Here is a 24,252-nt window from a genome sequence, read left to right on the forward strand (position 1 = left end):
CCCACCTCTGGGATATAGTTTGTTCACAATTTACAATTAATTTCAAGGTATGACCCTTGTATCACATACAATTTATTTTTAACTATAGAAAATATTCCTCCTTAACTTTGCTTAAGTAATATATTAGAAAAAGGTGTTTCAAGATTTAATAGAAATGGGATATCCCAAATGTATTTCTGTGTAATAGTTTTAGAAGTATAAAATTTGTTGCTGTGAATATTTTCTGGTCTCCAAGAGGGCTGAAAAAAAATTAGTTATAGATGATAGGAGGTAGATATTTCCTTGGTGAGGGATATAAAGGAGATATGAAATTCTTTGCTATTTGAAATATAAATTTGAGTAAAAAATGTTTATTTAGAAAAAAAAGCTGTGTTAAAACTCCTCTGTTCAAAGGTATGGGTGGTAAACAAAATTTATGTTTTTATATAGATTAGATCTTGGTTAATTTTTAGCCTTAACTTAAAACTTCATTTTATTGTTTTATATTACCATGTCTACATAGCATAATTATTCAGTTCTTTATCATTTGACTTGTATTTTTGAAAATAATCACTTTTTCTCTATTTCTTGTGTATGTTTTTAAAAGAAAGCAAACTTCTTGATATTCAAAGCAAATTTCATTCCTTTAGTTTGAAAGACACTTTGCAATTCATTATTATATATGTCCATTAGAGAACCTCTGGTTTGAGGGGAAAAAAATGACTCTCACCTTAATTTTGTCCACCCTGTTAGATAAATGGCTTAAGTGGTGCTCCCATCTCAGCCTATTATTTAAAACGTAACCTGACTTTAAAATGTTTGAGAGGGTCTCATAGAAATTTTTTGACCCTTTTTCTACTACTGTGTATGTTTATTCTCTGTTCAGTGTTACGTGACCACTCACTATAGCTTCCTTTCATCTTTTAATTCCTCTGTTCTTGTTTAAAAATTAATGATCAAAAACATGTGTTCTATGCTAGGATCCGGGAGATAGATCAGTGCAGGCGAGCAGAGGGTGGGGAAGGAATGGCAAATTGAATGAGATGAAATAATTCCAGTTCATATGTAAATAAATTGGCTGGTAGTTTGACATAAGATTTCAAATTGTGGCAAAGATTTCATAAGATGATTAAGTATTTCTTTGGCATCATCAGTCATTTCACTGAACTTTTCAGGAAACTGTTTCATAGTCAGTACTATTTTACAGGCCATTCCACAGAGGAAGAAATCAAATCATGGTTTCTAGAAACATTAAAAGTTGCCTGCAGCAAGTCTGATGAAGTGTCATATGGTGAATTTGAAGATTACTATGAAGGTTTAAGTATAGGAATAGTAGATGATGAAGATTTTGTTAACATCTTACGTACTCCATGGGGGATTTAGTCTTTAACAATACATATGTCATCAGCACTAAGCATTTTATTGGAGAGATGATTTCAGTGTGAAGGATGATCAAACACTGGAATATATTTTCCTAGGACTTCCTTTATTCTGTTTTTTTTTTTTCCTCAAAAACGTTGAATCTGGAAAGAGAAATATCCAGAAAGATAGATATAGGGTTATATGCATGTTTGTGCATGTGTATGCATGCTCACATGTCCGTATGTTTGAAAAGATGTCTTTTTGGTTTATTACTTATCTTGCATATATTTTAAAGGTCATTTTTTATTAATCTCAATAGAAAAGTTACATCTGCATCAAACAATATGACAGCAGATATTTGTTAACCAAGTTTCCTGTCCTTTCACATTTTTTTTTGCTACTTCTTCCTTGGAATACATTTGCCACCATTGTCAATTTGATAAATTAGAATTGGGCCCCAAACCAGTGAGAATGAAATATTTCAATATGTTTAAAACACATAAAATATTAAAATAATTAAAGGATATGCAAGAGAAATTTTTCAAGCAGTGTGATTACAGATATTTTCTGTATATAGAATTTTAAGAATGGAGGCTTACCTCAATAATGCTCATTTAAATACTGACTTGTCTTGTAAATGTTTGTCTTCTGAATCATGTACTGTTGTTGGTTAAATAAAGCACAATGTAGTTATTCTAATGACCAGTTACATTTGTTCTTGTATTCTATTTTTAACTACAATCCTTTTTACCAGTAAACAATTGCTATTTGGCTAGAAACAATACAATATGAAAGGGGATTTTTTTTTATTAAGATAAATACATTATCTTATTAAACAAAGATCCTAAAAGTATATTGTGTCATACATGAATCTAAGGAACAGTTCAGTATTTCTTGCCTAAAACATGAAAGTGTATTTTTATCCTAAAATGAATATATGATATTCTAAACATCTCTTTTTGTATAACAAATGAAACATTTCCTTCTAAATATATGTTATTTAATAGTTACATGCATTATAATCATGCTTTCTAAATTCTTTGCTAGTCATTTCTTCCTGGGAATACAGAAAAGAGACAACTTTATGAGCTGTTTCCAAGTTCATAATTTTAAATTTTCTATGTTAATATAACATAAATGAGAAGAAATGTGATTCAAAAATGAAAATATTTACTTTGTAGAATATGATTTTAGACATATCACTATATCCATCTATACTTGGCAGCAACATGAGAATTGTGATACATGTGAACCCAACAAATTCAAAGTTGCACTTTTCAAGATTTGAGAAGGTACTAAAACTTAGTATTAAAATATGAGAGGGAAAATATGTGTAAACCTCTTAGTGCTATTTTAACTGACAAAATTTTTAATGTCTAGACTTAAAAAGATTAGGCTATTAAAACTACGCTAGAAGACATTTTGACAGAAATAAGTATATAACACTATTTTTGTCACTTTTTTGAAAAATTCATTCAACTATAGATATCTTAAACCCTAAAAATTGTTCTTCTTAAAAATGACTGATAGTGGGGGTGCTCAATATGCACGTAGTGTTTTTCATAAATAATTTTTATTTAGCTCTTAAAAAAACATATTCTTGATATTGGCATGTCATATTTTTTTGTTACTATGATCAGAAAATGTGTAGTCTGTCATACTGTGAAAAAAAAGGAAGCTGCTTTGGGGATTTAACATGTTAGTGTGACAGTATATTCTTAATTTTAATTTTCCTGATGTAAATATTCACGTGGTTATTTGTAGGAAATAGCTCTACTTATATTTTTTGGTGTATTTTGTTAGAATTGGTGACACAGTAAGTCTACTTTTGGATTTGCCTAACTGCCTGCATTCATCTTTGATTTCGGTATTCTAAAATCTGTTACTTAGTATTAAACTTAATAAAAGAGCATTTAAGAGAAGTGACATTTCAAACATCCAAGACATAATAATTGACTTTTGAAATCCAATGCTTAATAGTCATTGTGATTTTAAAAGACCTTTTGAAAACTTCAAAATATTAAATTATACATTGTAATGCTGTTACATGAATTTTATAGTTATGTGTATTTTGTAGATCTCTATATCTTTGAAAGTTACTTGCTTGTATGCTATATAATTGCTCTCTCAGTTAACCATATTGTTTATGGAATTGTATATATTGAGTTTCTGTTTTTATGTTTTGAAAATAAAAGTTTAGATAATGTTAAGGAAAAACTCACATTTTATTAAAAACAAGGAATATTATATAGGACTTTTAAGCTAACTTTTAATGGAAAGGATATACATATTTAAATGATGGAGCTATTGTAGTATATAGTTAAAAATGTATGTTCCTGTTTTAAATTTTATAGTGTATAAATATATGTGCTAATGAACCAGTGACTCTGCATAGAGACAGTCACTTAGAATAATTCATAATTTTGATAAAGCTATAGATCTTATTTTACATATTACTTTGACTTCCAGTTTAATTATTATCAATTATTTCAGGAGAGGATTGTATACATTAGGCCATGTTTACTGCGGATTATTTAATATGCTTTTATGAGATTATAGTTTGTAGTGCTTGCAGATATAAAACATATAGCCTGATAAGCTACAGTCACTGCTAGGTTGACCAGCAAGGACAAACATCATAAAAGAAACAACATGAAAGTAAGTGTTAAAAAAAAAAAGAAAAGAAATAGAAGGTAGTGAGCATATATAAAACATGCCAAGCAAGAGAAGAGGAAAGAGAATCTGCAGGGTAGACAGAGATATATTAGTTTCTGATCAAGAGAAGACGCTCTTGTCGTATCATCCTTCCATTTTTATTTTAAAGTTCTATAAACTTCTGAGGAAAACTGACTTATTGGATGCACTTAATATAAAAAGAATAAATGCTTCATATTGAAGCCACTGTGTACTTAATCATTATTTATTCTGTCAATCAGTCATTTGTACATGGTGAGTGACACTACCCTTGCAGTAGGCCAATGCTCTAAGATAGTCCAGATTTTTCTCATACTCTCTATTATCCACTCAATCTCAGGTTCTTGAATTTATCCATTGGTTCTTTAAATTTGTCTCATTCACTGTTTTCAATGCTTATGCTTTAGTTCAAACTCTTACCACTTCTTGTGTATTTCCCCTCATCAATTCTGCCTCCTTCTCAATCCTGTTTCAACCCATTGATGTTGGAGTGACCTTTTAAAATATACATCACTTCCTGAATAAAATTCTTCCCTGATACCTCATATCTCTCAGAAAAGTTCAAGCTCTGACCTTAACACATAAAACCTAAATGATCTGGTCTTCTTAAACTCATCTCCCCATACTTAGCTCACTTTCCACATTCTTCCAGTCATTCTGAACTATGTAACAGCTTTTAAAATAGACGGTGAGGTTTCCAACCTCTGCACTTTCATATCTGTTCTGCTACTGTTATCTAAAATTATTTTCTACATGTAGTGCATTAAATTAATCCATACCAGTCTTCAAATACTACTTTAAGAATAATATCTTCTGAAAAGACAAATTAGACAGATCTTGAATCCGGTATATTGGGATCCCATTGGCACCCTACGTGTGCCTTTACTGTAGCATCCATCACTTTCTACTGTAATCATAAATCTGCTTGTGTTTCTTTTACTAGATTGCAAGCTTCTTGAAGGTAAGAACAATATCTTATTTAGCTTTGTGATCCCGGTGGCTGTTTAGCATGGTGTAGGTGTTAAATCATTAGTAGGCTGGGTAAATGTGTGATTTATTGAGGAGAAATTGTCATGGTTCTTGTTTTGAACCAATTTTGCATCAAAATACTTTAGTAGATTCCATGTAAATATATGAACATGCAATTTTATGCAAAATTTTCCTATGGAGGCAGCAGGTTACCCTAATAATGCACAGAATGTATGTTCTAAGTGGCCACTTTTCCACAAAGCCTCACTGCTTAGGGGCTACTATATTCACTTCAATTTTTTGGAATTTGGTCAACATTTGATACCTAGTTTATTAGACTTCTAAGCATAATTAGTTGCAACCATGAAAATAGTGTGCACTTAAAGCCTTAGAGGAATCTTGGTCCACCCATGTATTAGAAAGACTTCTGGTTGTTTGACTGATAATAAAGTAACCAGATCCTGTCCTGGAATGTTGCTGCTACTTCCTTGGTGAACCTTTCATGCAGAGTAATGGTTGAAGTCTCTAAGGGACAAACTGCTGGGATTGTACTGATTTTACACAACAAATTGTATAACCTTTTCTGACCTTCTTGCTAAGAAATGTTTGTTTAATAAATGTTTGTGTGGCAGAATATATTCTTAAATAAATGCCATTAAAACCTGGAAGTAAGGGAAGGGATAGCTAATTTCCACCTATCTCAAAGACCTTTTTGAAGAGAGGGCCATGGTTATCTACCAAAAGGAACCTATTACTTGTGCATGGCTTACCTGGCTTAAGTCAATTCATAGCTGCAGTTCTCTGTCAGACACTGTAGTATGCATCACAGGCCCAAAAATGGCATGGCATTTAGGTGCCTAAAGTAGTAAAGTTAAAGTCTGAAATACCAGAAGTCTATAATTAATACAACATGGGCATAAACTAGGTACAGCAGAGCATTTAAGGCCTGCCTGTGTCATCCTAAGGGAGTAATAATAATTCACTATTCTGAAAACATATGATTTATGAAGGCATTATTGAGATAGGATGAAAGTATTTTAATATAAAATGCTGAAATGGTAAAGGATTTTGAAGATTTGATTGTATAAATTGTGAAAATGTACTAATGAATATACATTTTCAGATTTCTCTCTTTAATCTTGTATAAGCTGATTTGTATAGTTTTTGGATATTTAAGCAAAGTAAAGTCATTTGGAAGGATTTGAAGAAGCAATTACCTATCCAGTGGACAAATTTTATGCAAGTAGAAAAAAAAAAATCAAGTTCCTTGTTGCTTTTAACTTTTCCTTTTATGAAGTTCGAATGGGACTTCCAAACCATGGCAAATGAATTTAATTATAAAGTGTACGTTCTCACCTTCACAAATACATATTGAATTTCCTGGGAATTTTTAATGATGATAAAGCCAACAGGAAACAAATAATTGTATTTCAAGGACATTGTGTTTCCCTTATGCAAGTTGCATACTTATCTAAAGAGTCTTTTATTGAGGAACTTTTTAGAAAACGTTATAAATGAAAAGTTATCTTGAGGAAGCATTCAGATGACTATTAAGAAAAAGTATGTACTTATGCTAGTATTTTAATATAAATTATGTGGAATGAGTACAGGCTTTGAAATCACTGAATACTGACTTTAGACTTGGCTCTTCTACAAAGTAGCTGCATGACTTTGGGAAACTATTGAGTGTACTTCAACTGCAGGTCGATGTGAGGATGGGATATAAGTATGGATATGATAGAGATGTGGATATAGATATAGTGCTTACCACAGTCTAAAGCTTATGTGCGTGTGAGTGCATGCAGACACACACACACACATACACACACACACACACACACACATTCTGAGTACTATATCTATATATACATTTCCTCTGTTTTCTTGCAATTAATTAAAGGCTTTTCTTTTTCTTTCCTGATATCCTGAATGTCAATTATAAGAGCTATTCTTTTAAAAAGATATTTTTACTAGATAGAAGAGTTTGTATGCCACCATTTCCTCCTGGATTTCATAAGCCTTTCATTATTATTAATTCTCTTTCTTCAGCAGAGTCCATGAGAGAAAATAAAAATCTTGCATTAGGGCTATTAACTCTTTTCCTTCAAAGCATGTAACAAGGTGACAGCTTAAAAAAGGAGTTAGTAATAAAAGTTGTTTTTATTCAAATTAACTGGGAAATGATACATATGTGAAACTAATTTTATTTCTTTAAAGGCCTTAGGCAGCCTTGCTGTTATCTCTGGTGTACACACTAAGACCACTGATGATCCTGAATTCTGTAAAAGATTGTGTTTTCCAAACACAGCTGCAATAGTATCTCTCATCCCATATACTCTTCTTACATAGTGAACTTGACTTTCCATCAGGAGATGGGCTCTTTTTCCCTTCTGCTTGAATCTGGGTGACTTGTTAGTCTCTTGCAGCCACTAGATTGTGTCTAAAGTGATGCTGTGTTACTTTCCAGACTAGGTAAAAAGTGAAATGTAGTTTCTGCCTCATTTGCTGAAACACTTGAGCCACCAGGTAAGAAGTCAGACTACCCGAGACCACCAAACTGGAGGGGCCACATATAGTTGCTCTGGTTAAAAGCTAGAGCTGAGCTCCCAGCTATGAGCTAGCCTCAATTGTCTACATGTAAGTGAAATGTCTTGGGTTGATTGCACCTCTAATCAAGATCTTACTACATTCATCTAAAAGATCCCAAGTGAGAAGTACACAGCCAAGCTCTTCTATATTCTTGATCCCCTGCTTTGTGAACAAAGTAAAATGGTTGGTTTCGGTGGCTAAATTGTGTGTGCATTTGTGTGTGTGTGTGTGTGTGTGTGTGTGTGTGTTTACAATAGTAAGTAGAGCACATCTTTAAATAGAATTTGAATAAGAGTAAGAATATTTAAAACATTTTATCAAATATTCTGGAGAGTTAATTAATATGATCCACAGATGACAAAATTCTTCTAAGATATTAAAGGAAAAATAGTACAATAAGTCTACATGATCTAAGTTGTATGGAATAAAGTGATCTGATAAAATAAAAGAGATCCCACCAGCTCAATTCCAGTAAGTCAGGCAAGATTTTACCTTTGTTGTCTCACAGTTTGAGGCAGAAATTGTGAAGAACTAAACTCAGAAACTGAACCTTACTTTGATGGTTAATATTGAGTGTCAACTTGATTGGATTGAAGGATGCAAAGTGTTGTTCCTGGGTGTGTCTGTGAGGGTGTTGCCAAAGAAGATTAATATTTGAGCCAGTGGACTAGGAGAGGCAGATCTACTTTCAATCTGGGTGAGCACCATCTAATCAGCTGCCAACATGGCTAAGATAAAAGCAGGCAGAGGAATGTGAAAGGACTAGACTGGCTAAGTCTTCTGGCCTCCATCTTTCTCCTCTGCTGGGTGCTTCCTGCCCTCAAACATCAGACTCCAAGTTCTTCAGCTTTTGGATTCTTGGACTTACACCAGTGACTCTCTGGCCTTTGTCCACTGACTGAAGGCTGCACTCCCAGCCTCCCTACTTTTGAGGTTTTGGGACTTGGACTGCTTTCCTGGCTTCTCAGCTTATGGATGGCCTTCACCTTGTGATCATGTGAGTCAATTATCCTAATAAAGTCCCATTTATATATACATCTATTAGTTCTGTCCCTCTAGAGAATCCTATTACACTTACCTATTGCTCTCTCTCTCTCTCTCTTTCTCTCTCTTTATCTCTCTCTCTCTCTCTCTCTCTCTCTCTCTCTCTCTCTCTCTGTGTGTGTGTGTGTGTGTGTGTATGTGTCTGTGTGAGTTTCCTTGAGTAGGATCTAATAGGTATAGGCCCACCTAGAGTAGAAAAGGAAACTTTTGAGGATTTCTTGGGAGACAGAGAAGGGAAGAGTGTTTCTGGTTCTGAGGACATAGAGCCATGCTCCCTGTTTTCTGGCAGCAGCTGCCTGGGGAGAGCATGGGCTCTCAGAGGAGAGTGCTGTGTGGTGCACACTAGGCACTCAAGCTATTAATCCCAGATGTGACTCCCAGGTTTCAGAGATATCACCTCCAAGGGACCATAAAGGCTTGAATAATTAATTTATTAATTCATACAGTTATCAATTTAACCATTTGTTCCTTCAACACATTTATTGAGTAGTTTTATGAGACAGACACTGTTCCAGTTCAAGAGATACTTCCATGAATGATATACACAAATTGCCTGCCCCATACAGTTCAATTTATAGTGGTAGGAGATAGCAGGCAAGTAAACAAGTAAAATAATTTAGCTAAATCATTTTGAAAAGAAGACAAAAATAAACAGCATGAGCAGAGAGTGAATACGAAAGTTCTCACAGGTGGTGACATTCTATTTGAGACCTAAATGAGGTAAAGTGGAAGAGAAAGAGCATTTCAGGTAGAAGAAACAGTTAGTAAATGAGGCTCTGAAGTGCCAATGAGTTTGGTGTGTTCAAGGGCAAAAAAAGTTTGCCTAGAACACAAAGAATGTTAAGAGATGAGATTGGGGAGGTAGTCAAGTATTGGATCATATAAAGCCTAATGGTCCATGGGAAGGAATTTGTGTTTATAGTGAAAGCCCAAGGAAAAGCAGAGCAGTGCTGTAATCTAAATTTGTACCTTAGAAAGATCACTCTGAAAGCTAGCAGAGATACAGATTTGGGCTAGAGGCAAGGAGATCTGCTAAGAGGTTACCTTTATAGTCCTACTCTGAGATTATGGTGATTTGGACTAGCTAGGGCTTCAGCTTTGCAGACGGTGAGATGTGGTTAGATTTGTGATTTTAGAGAGTATCAGCAGTGCGTGTAGTTGGACTGTGTACTGTAAGAGAGAGAGGAAGCAAGCATGATGGCTAGAATGAGCAACTGGGTGGGGGCGGTGCCATTTACTAAGAATAAGGAAGATTAGTGGTAAAACAGGTTTGAGACGAAAACACAAACACTTGCTTTGTTCATAGTTTAAGATTCTTATTAAATATCTAAATAGAAATGGCAAATGAGTAATTGGATTTGTAAGTAAAGAGCTCAGGAAAGAGGCCAGAGTTGGTGACATGGAATCACCAGTTTACAAGTGGCATGGGAAGTCTCGAGATCTCTGAGACTCTTAGGGGCATGATATAGACAGAAAAGAAAAGATGGCTAAGGATTGAGCCTGAAAATACATTCCGAATTATAAGAATGAAGTGGCCAACAAAAAGGGCTGAAACAGGTTGATCAAGGATGTGGGAGGGAAGTCAGAAGAACATAGTGACATGGAAGCCAAGAAATCAACCTATAATCAAGTATGGGAAATGATAAACTATATTGAATAAAACGAGGGCAAACATGCAACCATTGGATTTGACAACATGAAGTTCTGGAGAAAAACCAAATTGAAGTGTTTTGAAGAGAAAATGAAAAATGAGGAGATGGGTAGGCATGGTGGCTCATGCCTGTAATCCCAGTGCTTTGGGAAGCTAAGTTGGGCAGATTGCTTGAGTCCAGGAGTCTGAGATCAGCCTGGGCAACACAGTGAGACTCTGACTTTACAAAAAATATAAAATAAAATAAATTAGCCAGGCATGATGGCACAGGCCTGTAGTCCCAGCTTCTCAGGAGGTCGAGGTGGGACGATCACTTGAACCTGGGAGATCCAGGGTACAGTTAGTTGTGACCATGTCACTGCACTCCAGCCTGGACAACAGAAAGACCTTGTCTCAAAACAAACAAAAAAATAAAATTCAGTATGTGCTTTTAGTAAGTGAGAGATGGTCCTTTTGAGGATTTTTACCTCAAAGTGAAGCAGAGTTATGGGACAGTAACTAGAGGTGAGTGTAGGGTTGAAAAAGATTTTTGTTCCCCCCACCCACTTTTTTTTAACATAACAAATAAAAGAGAATGTTTGCATAATAATGCCACTCATCCATTACAGTAACCATTGTGAATTGAAGACCAGAGGGCTTATCCCAAATATTCTGACTTGTGTGAGATCTCCAGGCCTCTGTGGGATCAATCACTGGCAGAGGAAAGCCCAGTCCCCAATTAATATTGAATGTCCTGCCAGCTGGTTTAGGGTCACAGTGAGGCAGGTGAGTCACCTACCCATGCATAACATTTCAAACAGCACCAAAAAAATCCCCAAAAGTTCTTATCAATCAAATGAATGATATTTTAATACATACATATTGATATTAATTTTAAGACTCAAAATGAACCAAATATTCTAGATGAAGACAGAATCAGAAGAGTGATGGACAGAGCTATACTGGAGACTGAAACAAAAGAAAAGTCAGTCATACTGATCTTGTCTATACTTAAATGTTTTATATTTTGTTCAATATAAATTTTGGGGGCCAATTTTAATTTTTTAAAATACAACACTAAAACAAAACATATCTTGACTATTGAGTTTTTTGGTGTCTCTTGAGTTTTTATCAAAGGGCAGGTGCCTCTATCAACTCACACCAGCCCCAGCCCTGCCTGCCAGCCTAGGGAATGGGGGCTTAAAACAGATTGCACTTTATTCAGAGAAACAACAAAATGTGAATATTTTGCAAACATAAGAAGAATGTACCAAGGGTTTCAGGATTTGAATTCTAAAAAAAATCCTTAAATTTAGTGCCTCAAGTTACAACATCAATTTTTATTTTCCACTGGAAGTTTTGTGGTGAGAAAGTTTTAAATGTATGATTGCAATACTTAATTAAGAATATCTTCTGTTTCGCCGGGCGCGGTGGCTCAAGCCTGTAATCCCAGCACTTTGGGAGGCTGAGGCGGGTGGATCACAAGGTCAAGAGATCGAGACCATCTTGGTCAACAAGGTAAAACCCCGTCTCTACTAAAAATACAAAAAATTAGCTGGGCATGGTGGTGCGTGCCTGAAATCCCAGCTACTCAGGAGACTGAGGCAGGAGAATTGCCTGAACCTAGGAGGCGGAGGTTGCGGTGAGCCAAGATCGTGCCATTGCACTCCAGCCTGGGTAACAAGAGCGAAACTCCGTCTCAAAAAAAAAAAAAGAATATCTTCTGTTTCTACTTTAGTGACTTGTTTACTACAGGCACTCAAGGGAGGTGAAGTGTATTATTGTACAGAATAAAATGCTTGGCCAGTCACAGTAATAAGACTCAGATCTCTGTTACCAAAATGTGATTCTCCTGAAACACTAATGGGATGAAATGAGACAAAATACAAAGTTCTTGGAACACAGGTGTGCAAAAAAGCTTTAGTTACTGTTATTGGTTGAATTGTGACACCTCCTGCTCTAAATTTGTATTTTGACATCCTAACTCTCAGTGCCTAAGAAGGCAATTTTATTTGGAGATAGAATCTTCACTGAGGTAAGCAAATTAAAATGAAGTTATGAGGGTGGATCCTAATTCAATATGATTGGGGTCTTAGTAAGAGGGAAAATTTGGACATAGATATATATAGGGAGAAGACTATGTAAAGATACGGGAAAACACCACAGGAACCTGAAGATGACCATCTGTAAGCCAAGGTGAGACTCCTGGGTCAGATCTTTCACTCATAACTCGCAGAAAGAACCAACCCTGCCCACATACTGATTCCAGGCTTCTAGCCTCCAGAACTGTAAGACAATAAACTTCTGTTTAAGGTGACTGGTTTGTGGCAATTTGTTAAGGCAGCCTTACCAAACTAATACAGTCATCTCTGCCTTTTTGCTGTTTCTCTCCTGCCGCCTAATTTCACCCAATACCGTAGTACCTATTACTAACTGTAGAGAACTTAACTTCCTGGGAAAATTAGGCTTTTTGTTTTCAGTGTAAAACTGACTATCCAAAGGTTAATAAATCCTCATCTCCAAGCCTAATTATTTATTCCCCAAGTCCATTTCCAACTCCCTATCATTCTCCTTCTGCTTAAGACTTACCTGACTGAGGAATAAATTCTAATCATAAAAGTAAGAGTCATAATTTGTTAGTAAACATGTTCCTTTGCAGCTATTTTCTTGAGCAATTTTAGCAGAGTGCATTGTATCCTATACTATTCAGTGTATCCTATAGTATTCATCTTGTAGTCAGTGTTTTAAGAAGAGGAGAAATGGGGTTTCCAGGTCATTATAAAATTGATGTGGGTGGGAAGGGAAACTTAACACTTGAAAGGTCTTGGAAGAACTGAAATCCAGGCTTACATTTTTTAGAAAAGTTGTACCTTTACAATTTGAGTTTCTAAATTCTGCATGGAGTTTATATTTTTTGATAAGCAAAGTTGAAACATTGACATCCCCTTATAATTTTAATTTGACAGATAAAATTGTGTGTATTTACCATGTATTAATGCAACATGATGTTTTGAAGTATATACACATTGTGAAACGACTATCTCTAGCTAATTAACACATGCATTATATCACATAGTTATTATTTTTGTGGTAAGAACATTTTACATCTACTCTCTTAGGATTTTTCAAAAATACGATATATTATTGACTATAGTAAACATGTTGTACAATAGATCCCTTGAATTTCTTTCACTCCTTTAACTGAAATTTTGTATCCTTTGATCAACATTGCCCCAACATCCCACCCACCCTCCAACCACCCCAGGCCCTGGTAGCCACCATTCTATGCTATTTTATGATAAGATCAACTTTTTTTTAGATTTTATGTATTAATGAGACCATGCAGTATTTGTATATCCGTACCTTGCTTATTCCACTTAATATAAAGTCCTCCAGGTTCATCCAAGTCATTGCAAATACAGGATTTTTTTTCTTTTTTATGGCTGAATAGTATTCCATTGTTTATATGTACCACATCTGTTTATTCATTTATCTGTTGATGGACACTTAGGTGGATTTCATATCTTGGCTATTGTTACTAGTGCTGCAATAAACATGAAAGCACAAATGTCTCTTCAACTTTCTGATTTTATTTCCTTTGCACATATACCTAGTAGTAGGATTGCTGGATCATATGATAATTCTACTTTTAATTTTTAACAAATTTTCATTCTGTTTTTCATGATGGCTGTACTAATTTTCATGCCCACCAACAATGTACAAGGGTTTCCTTTTCTGCACACTTTTGCCAATACTTATATTTTGTCTTTTTAAATAATATTCATTGTAACAGGTGAGAGGTTTTAATATGCATTTTATTTGATGATTAATGATGTTGAGCATTTTTCATATACATGTTGGCCATTTGGATGTTTATTTTTGGAAAATCTATCGAGGTCTTTTGCCCATTTTTTAATCAGGTAATTTGTTTCCTTGCTGTTGAATTGTTTGAACATCTTACATACTTTGGCTATTAACCCCTGATAAGATAAATAGTTTGCAAATATTTTCTCCCATTCTGTAGGTTCTCTCTTACTCTGTTGATGTTTTCCTTTCACTATGCAGAAGCTTTAGCATGATATAATTTCATTTGTCTATTTTATGCTTTTGTTGCCTGTGCTTTAGGGGTTATATTTTAAAAGTTATCACCCAGACCCATGTCATGGAGCTTTTCCCCTATGTTTTCTTCTGGTAGTTTCATAATTTCAATGTTATATTTATGTGTTTAGTCCATTTTGAGTTAATTTTTTATATGGTTTGAGATAAGGGTATAATATCACACTTCTGCATATGTATATCTATTTGTCACAACACCAGTTATTAATGAGACTGTCCTTTCCCCATTGTGTGTTCTGTGAATCTTTGTCAAAAATCAATTGGTTATAAGTGCATGGATTTATTTCTTGGTTCTCTATTTCGTACCATTGGTCTATATGTCGGTTTTTCATGCAAGTCCCATGCTGTTTTGGTTACTTTAGCTTTGTAGTATATTTTGAAGTCAGATAGTGTGATGTTTTCAGCTTTGTTCTTTTCACTCAAAATCGTTTTGGCTATTAGGTGTCTTCTTTGGCTTCTTATGAATGTTAGGAATTTTTAAATAGAAAAAACATTCCTATTGTCATTGGTATCTTGATAGAGATTGTATTGTATTTGTAGACCACTTTAGGTAGTAAGGACATTTTAACAATACTAATTCTTCCAATCCATGAACACAGGATATCTTTCCTTTCATTTGTGTCTTATTCAATTTATCTCATCAATGTTTACAGTTTTCAGTGTGGAGATCTTTCACTTTCTTGGTATAAAAATTTTATTAAATAAAGTATTTTATTTTCAATGTTATAATTTTAATGCTGTATCTATGGCTTGCAAACACATCTTGTTTTAATTGTGTTATGCTTTCTTATTGGATTCACTCATGAAAAAAATATTTATTGAGAGTCTATAATGTGCCGGTCAATGTTATAAGCACACCTGTGAAAAAATATGTCTCTTGGAGCTTACATTTTAAGGAAATGTGTGAAGATATGTGTAAATAGTAAACCTAACACATAAATAAATAACATAGTTTGCTAGAAAGTGACTAAATATAAAATTTTTAAAAATAGAGCAGGATATAGGAAGCCTGTAGGAGGTTGGGCATATTTGAAGTAGAATCTTCAAGCTGGGCATTGAGAAAGTGACTTGAAAATGAGACAATGCATGCCTCAAAACCTGTAGGATAATGGACAGCTAGTGCAGATGATCTAGGGCAGGAGTGTTCCATGTGTGTTTGAGGAGCAGTGAGGTGGCCAATGTGGTTAGATCTAAGAAAGTTGGTAGAGTAAGAAAATGTAGTCAGTGGGTTCAGATGAGGTATTTCAGGTTAGCTATGCTGGCCATTACACTTTGGCTATTACTCTAAATCTCTTCTTTAAGAGCTACTCATTCATTCAGACATACATTTTTTTTTTAACAGGCATCTATGATTGTCTGGAATATGCTAGAGACTGTGCAGACATTGGTGGTGCAAAGTAGAATAAGACAAGCTTTTTTTCTTTAAGAAGACTTAGGGGTCCTGGAGACTACGGGTTAAGATTAGTGACTATAAATGTGATAAGTGATTGGCAGCATGACTATGTAGAAATTACTCTAGGGCTTGTGTGTGTGTATTTGTAGATGTGTTGTGAAACTGAGAGAAAAGACAGGCAAGAGGATGCCTGAGGTAGGTTTTAAATGATTTACCTAAGATGATGAAGGTTGGAAGACAGAAGGTAAGATTTTGATGTTTTTCTTGATTGTGTTTTCCTTTCACATTTTAGCATCAGTCAGAAGGTAACTATTCTATTTCTGAAATTTTATGTAAACAAAAGAAAAATGTTTCAGGTCTAATCTGTAGTGCTATAAATATTGAGTCTCTTTCATGCTCCATTGCATTCTGGGTATCTTTTCCTTTACTTTGTTGCTTGTGTTTGTTTATATAAATGTTTATCTTTCTTGAGAGGGCAGTTGGCATTTTCTTATTTGTTCATCAATATATTACTATTGTTTAGTGCAGTTCCTGGCCTTAGGTCTGGCAAGTACATACACAATAGATATTTGTTGAATGACATTAATACAAATAAATTGCATCTGCCTAAACAATCCTAATACTTCTGGACCATTTTTAAATCAGATGTTTTATGCTTTTTATCTTTTCTGTCTCTATTCTTTCTCATTTTTTTATATGTGAAGAGCTGATATTTTTCAAAGCATGCTTTGATCCAAAAATTGTTGTAATTACTTAAAATCCACAGCAACTACTACTTCTTCTTGGTGCTTATATTTTACCTTTTTTAATAACAATTCTTTCATCTTCTCCATCTTGCTATTATTTATGTATCACTAAAGTGAGTAATTAGTTTATGGGACATCCAAAGATTTCATTCAAGAGTTTTCCTGTAATCCTTCAGTCATTGACATTCTAGATAGCAGTCCCTACTGTTCTCTGAAGAAAGATATTTGAATGGAAAAGATGTTGGATGTTGGTTTATGGTGGAAAGGCCCCTGCAGCCATCATGCAGTAGGGACAACTTGAGAGTAGACTCTAGCAATCTTGGGTCACGTGTTCTTGTTTTTGTTTTGTTTTTTAATTTTAAGTTCAGAAGGCCAACAAGCATATGTAAAGGCTTCACTGATCATCAAAGAAATGCCAATCAAAATCACAATGAGATCCCATCTCACACCAGTGAGAATAGATATTATTAAAAGGTAAAAAAATAACAAGTGCTGGTGAGGTTGCAAAGAAAAAGGAACACTAATACACTATTGGTGGGAGTGTAAATTAGTACTACCATTGTGAAAGACAGTGTGGCAATTCCTCAAAGACTTAGAACTACCATTCGACCCAGTAATTTCATTACTGGGTATATGCCCAAGGAATGGAAATCATTCTTTCATAAAGACACATGCACATGTATGTTCATTGCAGCACTATTTACAATAGTACATGCTTGCTTTTTAAGAGTTCTGAAAATGTCACTCCACTATCTTTGGCAGTTTGAAGGTTTCTAAAATTTGGTTTGCTGATAGTTACCTGTTAGTTTTTGACCTTTGGGAAATTCTTTTTTTTAAAAAAAATCTTTATATTCCTTTATTGGAGCAAGATTCCTGATCATTATACAATGATGTATTTACTAAACAGAGGCCTGTACAGGAATTACATACTATCCATCTTGATAGGTTGTTACACTGCTGCCAGTTGATGACATACTTCCATTTGTCAAGTTTTATACATTAAAAAGCTTTTGAATTTCACCAGACTGTCCATTAATTCACCTCAGAAAAAGTGGTATTTAATTTCAGCTATTCTATTTGACAGCTTTAAAAGGCTTATGCATTAGGGTGCTTCTCTGCACAATGATATTGAGCAGCCAGAGCTGAGTATTATTGAAATTTAAGGCTTTTATTAGAATGTATGACAGTATTGGCTTCAGCTGGCTCATTTGACACCAAATGTAAATTTTTTCATTTTTCATCTTTGTTACTTTTAGTTTCACATAACATAATTTAATGGTATTTTAATATTATAATATTGACTATCAATTTTCTCCATTGTTAAGATGTTTTCTGTATCTATTTTAAGGTCAGAGTTCAATGGTCTAATACTCATATCTCTGTTCTCTTTCTTTAAATTTTTGCTGTTTTTCATATTTTTCTTGACTCTATCTTCTGTTTTATAAGTGTTTCTATGTCACTATATCTTTTTTAAAATGACAGATACTTCTCAGTGCAGCCCCATTAATATTTTCTTATTTATCTCTGTTACCTTGCAAGCTCCCATCTTCCATTCTTGATTTATGCCCTATCAATTGCATCTCCAGAAGGAACTTTGCCTCAGAATCTGGTGAGAAGTATCTTTTTAAAAAATTGAATGAAATAAAATGCATATATCTATGTGTGTCTGTACACACCCCCTCCCACACACAAACATTCTAGTGTGTACATCCTCTGTTTCAGTATTATTTTCTGATTAGAGTTTTAAATCTTAGTTTATTTATTAAAGTTTCACTTGGGTTTCCTATGGTTGGCTAATTCTGAAGCTGTAGATAACCACTAATCTTAATTGAAAGTATGTAGGCCTAATTACTTTTTACCCTTAGACAAGCCCATAGTTTTTTCATTTATTCTTTCCTTCAATGAACATATATTGAGAAATTACTATATGTCAGGTGCTAAGAGCATATAACATGAATTACACAGTCACCACCCACATGTGACTATTTGTCCAGTGTATAAAATCACTATTTAATTATGTAATTACTAAATATAAAAAACTGCAGAAGTTCCAGCAATGTGCTAATGGCATCTGATCATAACTTTTATAATTGCTTATAAAAGTTGAAGATAGAAATGCATCTTAAGATGCTCATTAGTGAATAAAAAGACTGGAGAAGGGAAAAGTGGGGGAAGAGAAAGAAAAGCATTTTAGATGGGCCCAGCCTGAACAAATCCACAGAAGTGAAGAACAGCAGAGTATGTGCTATGTACATTTGTATAATGTGCATGTACATATGTGTGTGTTTGTACAGTTCAGTTTTTGCTGGAATTTGACTAGTAAATTAAAAATTTAAAGTCCTCAAAGTGTGTTTAAAATGTGTTTAAAATAAAAGATAAAATGAAAACTCTAAACAACAATACTATGGTGCAGGAAGGGATTGTGAAAGGTGGTGTGACTGGTTGGGAAGGGACGTAAAAATACTGTTAAATTTTGTTAAAAATTATGATTTTAATGAAAACCAATAAAGTATAAAAATCTAGTTTGTCATAGAGGAAAAAATGATGCATAAAAGTGTTTATTAAATCAATAATAAAGATGGAATCTAAGGAAAACTTTAACTAAATGGAAACCACAAAATAAGATTGTTGTAAGGTTCTAACATGTTAGTACTACAATAAATAAAATTCAGCTAATTTCACCTGGCAGATTTCATCAGATTGGATATTATAAAGTTTTATCAAATTGGATAAAAATAAAAATTTAGCCACATGCTGCTTACATGCAATACCCAAGTTAAATTACCTACTTACCTAAATTAAAGCCACAGAGAAATAGATGAGGATATAGATACCATTTTTTGAAATGACCAAAAGAAAGTGATACAACTAAGTTAATATCAGACAAAACAGAACACAAGGCAAAAAGCATTTATAAGGAGAAAGTGGAGGTACTATTTAATAATAAGAAGAAGAATGTAAAAAGGAAAGAGATAAAAAATAAGATATGCTGATGGAGTAGGTAGCTTGGGACAAGATGGGGTGGAGCTTAACATGGATGAACTTTTAGACTATGTAGAAAATAGAGTTGGGATGGGAGAATGGGTATAACCTAATTGTTGGGAGGTCTCTCTTGTCTGTGGTTAGAGAAATAGGGCTAGAAATAAGGGAAGGGGACATTTTCATCTACGCACAGGGGCTGTTAACCACTTACCTATGAAAAAAGCACCAGTCTCTCTTTTGAGAGTCTTCAAAGTGGCATTTCACATGTTCCCAGAACATATTCTACCAGCTTCATTAACTGTACTTGTGGTCTATTAAGGGATTAGGTCTTAATCTTGGTATTTGGATCAGTTATCTTTTCTCAGGATCATGTGGTTCACATTTTAAAACTATAGTTACATAATAAGCTACAGGAAGCTGATTACTCAACAAAAGGTTGTTGTTCACTTATGTTGAGACAAGCCAAGATGGTTCTACACACCAGCCAAGATAGTTCCTGCCAACTAAGGTTCAGGAAGCTTTCTTCTCCTGCATTCTACACCCTCTTTTTCTTATTACATATGCAGTGTTGTCAATGGTCTAGACTCCAACCACAGAAGGCAGCCCTGGATGGGAGTTGAGAGGCTGGTGAGCACATATTTAGGTGGAAAATGAATTGTTAGGTCAGATTTAAATTTGGGGGTGGGAAAATGAAAGTCTATTACTCAAAATGACTCCTAGGCATTTACTCATTGAACCGAATAGCGTTAGACAGGATCTCTTTTCCAAATGCCCACAAGTATAGTATGGAACTGAAGTCAGCTATTGGCTAGACTTCAGGTATCAAGATAAACCCCGGTTGGCTTCTATCAGTTGCAACATCATTTCAATCTACATGATAAATGGTGGTGCTTTGTCTCAAATGATGTCACTGGATTAGGATGCTAGCTGCTAGCTCGTCCAAATTCTGATTATCTTTTGAATGTAGAACTAAAAGTATATGCTAATACCATATATCATATATGGCATTATATATTGTCCCAAATCATATATTCCCAACCTATTATGTTGTCCAATGTTTTTAAAATGTCGAGAGTTAACTATTAAGCCCTTCCATTTACATTGGGCAGATTGGCTGTGCTTGTCCATCGGCTCTTATCTCTAAAAGCTTCATGAAAGTATCAATAAGAATAAAAGACAACACATAAGGATAAAGAGACCATAGACAATAGTGGATGAAGTATTTCAAAAAAGGTTCAAAAATGGTAAACAAATAAAGAAGATATTATGAACTTAGTAGTCTGGTAGTAATAGGAATCCAAACAAATGCCTGCTGGAGATGGGATACCTGTAAGAATTGATCTAATTTGCCTGGCTGAATGCTTGAAACATGGGGTGAGGTCTGTGATTACAATATGATTGGTTGAAAATCTATATACAAAGTGGTTGAACTTTCCTAATCCCCATCATTTCCCTGAGCAGTCAGGAAGCTACCCCACCCACATCTATCCAAGGTAATAGCAGGCTTAGTGAAACTAAGCCAAGGAGGCTCTGGATTCAGAGACAAGAGGCATTGCACAAAGTAGACCTGAGTTCAAGTACTAAGAATAGTAGGATTATGCAAAAACCTACATATTTAAATGCAAGACTAATAGGCTGTTTGTCCTGATTCCTCCTAGAATCCTGGAGAGCAAAGTTTACACCCTCCCCTTACCAACACACATTAATGCTCATCCTCCAACCAACTTCTCATTTTCACATATGAACAAATCATTGACAATTAGTAGATATTTGTGGAAAGACACTAAGTGACAGGGAAAATAAACAGAAAAAACCTGGACAAAAACGACAGTCAATGGAACAAAAGAAGCAAACTAAAGAGCCATGGTTAATATCTTCAAGGAGACAAGAGAAGAAAATCTTTCTTTAAAATAGAAATGGGGTCTATGGAAAAGGACAATCAGAAAACAAGAAAGAGCTTTTGGAAACTCAAAATATGATGAACAAGAAGTTCGCTTCAGTGTCTGTTGGCAATGGCATAGCCCATAGCTGCCAGGAGACCAGCAGTATGGAAGAGAAGGTACTGCAAGTGGGAGTGTGTGTATAGGCAACTGAACAAAGCTGCGACTAAGAACCTGAGGAGAGATGGCAATGGCATTGGAGGGTTGGATGCCTGAGCTGGCAGGTCCCTGACACAGGAAAGAGTCTATCATATTCCTCTGAACCCAATCCCCTTTTGGTTAGACATTACATCTTCCACTTGGTGAAGAATTTGGGGTCTTAGGTCTTGGCAGTCTGGAATGGGTTCAGTTATCTGAACTGTTGAAATTCTACCTAAAAGAGGAACAGAAATTCCAACCACACACACACACACACACACACACACACACACACACAAACACACACACACAAAACAGAGCTGAGCTTGATGAAACAACTCTTGAAAATGATAACATTTTGTATTGAATATAAAAAATATTAAGATCTAAGAAGTTTAACTAACTTTGTTTGAATCTTTTCCAGAAACTTTTATTGTGGCTGCCAATATTTTGGACAGATCTTTGGCTCTTGTGAAGGTAAAACCTAAAATTTATCTTTTATTGGAGTCTTGTTTATAATGGTTGCCAGAATAGTTGAAGAAGAATACAATGTTTTATCTACTCTTGAAGTAATCTAGATTCGTCAATGTAAATGTACTGCTTCTTCTGACAGAAAATGAATAGAAAAATAAGTTCAGGAAAAAATTCAGAAATATGAATTGGAAACTACTGCACCTTAAACTTCTTTTGCATCTATAAGACAATCATATTTCTTTATATTTCAGAAAGGAAAGCAATATTGGGTCCTATAAACTGTAAGCTCAGATGAAAACTTGCAATTTTTTACTAATCTTTTCAAAAACAAAACCATCTGTATTAGTTTTGTGTCTTTTTAATCTGGAAGTAGAAATATTATAATTTACTGAATTATTGAAAAATTTCCTGCTTCTTTTAAAGTATTCAAAGATTAATGACACTAAATTCTTTTGGAGTAGGGAAGTAGTTTCTAAATGCCTCGCTGAATATTTTCTCAAAGTGTTGGAAGAAATTGCTTTGCATTATTTCTAAATGCAGAGCCCAGACCCTCCCAGACAGCTACCATGGTATTCCTAAACTGGCAAACATATTAGAGGGTAACTGTCCTGATGAAAATGAAAGTGAGGACTCTGAAGACGTGAGTCGTAGGGAATGAAGTCTTAGCAGGTATCCATCACAGTGATCAAAGATGTACATCTTTTTCAACTTGAAAGTGGCACAGTCTCTGTGCTTTCCCTTTTAGAAAGGTATTATGTCAAAATTTAAAGGATGTGTATGGCTTATAAGTCATCAGTGGGGGAAGTAGTTAGTTTTCTTATCCAGTTTTCATGGTAGCAGAAAAATCATAGATTAGAACATCAACCATCTATTAGTATTCAGACCAAATCTGTTCTGTTTTTATACTGTAAGCCATCAAATAGGTTAGGGACTCTTAAACAATTGAAAATAATTTAAATATTGCCATTTTGTTTTTCTCTTTGAGTAAAAATGATCTTTAGCTGGGTGGGGGAATAGGAAAGGGAATGATACATTTAATTTATTACTTATCAAGATAATTTATCAAATGAATACTGTAGCTTATCCTAAACCTTTTGTATTACGTCTTCAGTCATCTTTATTTAAACAGACTGAAAGTGTGCAAATGCTTCTGTAACAGAGAAAGCAGGTGATCCTTTAAATGATTTCTCTTTGATCCCTTTAGCTGACCTCCTACATCTCATTTCTCAGAACAGAGAATTTCCTCTATTGAATGTCAAGAATTCCCCTTCCTTTAATTTAATGCTCAATGTTCTTTCTGGTTCAGGCCCTATAAACTTAGGAGTTATAGTATTGACATTTCTGTGAATTTTATTATGTAATGTTTTAATGGAGGTTTCAGCTAGGGCACAATCAAACGGCAGGCCAAGTCTGTTAGATGGTTGTGTTCCCAGTGGCTATGTCTTGCCTGACAATCCACTAGTTTTGCATGCACATGTATACAGCTATGTAAAAAGTTGAACAGAACTAGATAACTTTGTAAATGATAAATATTGTTCAACTGATTTGTTTTTAGTTTTCTTACATTAAGTACCATGTCTGCATTGTGGCATTTTCTTTGCTTTGAAATTAATATTTCAAAATTAATTATATTAGTATATGAGTGCTAAGATGAAATGTAATTTTTAAAAATATTTGCTATGTTATAGCTTAAATGTATTTCTTAAATATGATGGTAGAGTCATAAGAATGGTAACATTAAAACTGTACACATGAAGTTTTATGTAGGGAAATGTGTGCTTTTTTAAAAAATTAGAAAATATTTACAAAATACTAATCTTAAAAGTGAACTTAAAATGCAGGTTTTAAACATAATGTATGTAATAGTCTAGTCATTAAACATAGACATTAATCATTATATTTCTGTATCACAAATCATACATTGATGAGGTTTTTACTGTAAGCCAATAATCATTGGTTATTTTCCATTTTTAAGTCAAGATAGTTCTAGCATTTTTATGCTTTTAAAAAATAAAGATATAACTTATAAAACAAATTTACCATTGTAATGTGTACAACTCAGTGGCTTCTAGTATGTTTTTATGTTGTGCAACCTTCACTAATTTCAGAGCATTTCCAATATTATTTCATAAAGAAACCCTATACTCACTAGCAGTCAGCCCCAATCCCTCACCCCAATTTTGTGGCAACTACGAA

At 34.4% G+C, this 24,252-nt stretch overlaps 1 protein-coding gene across 2 annotated transcripts in view; it reads left to right on the top strand.

Annotated features, from left to right (window-relative positions):
- The window catches only part of CAPS2 (calcyphosine 2), a 51,260-nt gene extending 46,558 nt beyond the window's left edge, over positions 1-4,702 (top strand). For both annotated transcript variants that reach the window (XM_074402541.1, XM_039472150.2), the window contains one exon: positions 1,187-4,702. In XM_074402541.1, the coding sequence (XP_074258642.1) occupies positions 1,187-1,362 (176 nt within the window). In that variant the 3' untranslated portion in view covers positions 1,363-4,702. The remainder of the gene's footprint in view (positions 1-1,186) is intronic.
- Positions 4,703-24,252: the final 19,550 nt, after the last annotated feature.

This window comes from Saimiri boliviensis, chromosome 7 (assembly GCF_048565385.1).
Source record: "Saimiri boliviensis isolate mSaiBol1 chromosome 7, mSaiBol1.pri, whole genome shotgun sequence".
Lineage (NCBI taxonomy): Eukaryota > Metazoa > Chordata > Mammalia > Primates > Cebidae > Saimiri > Saimiri boliviensis.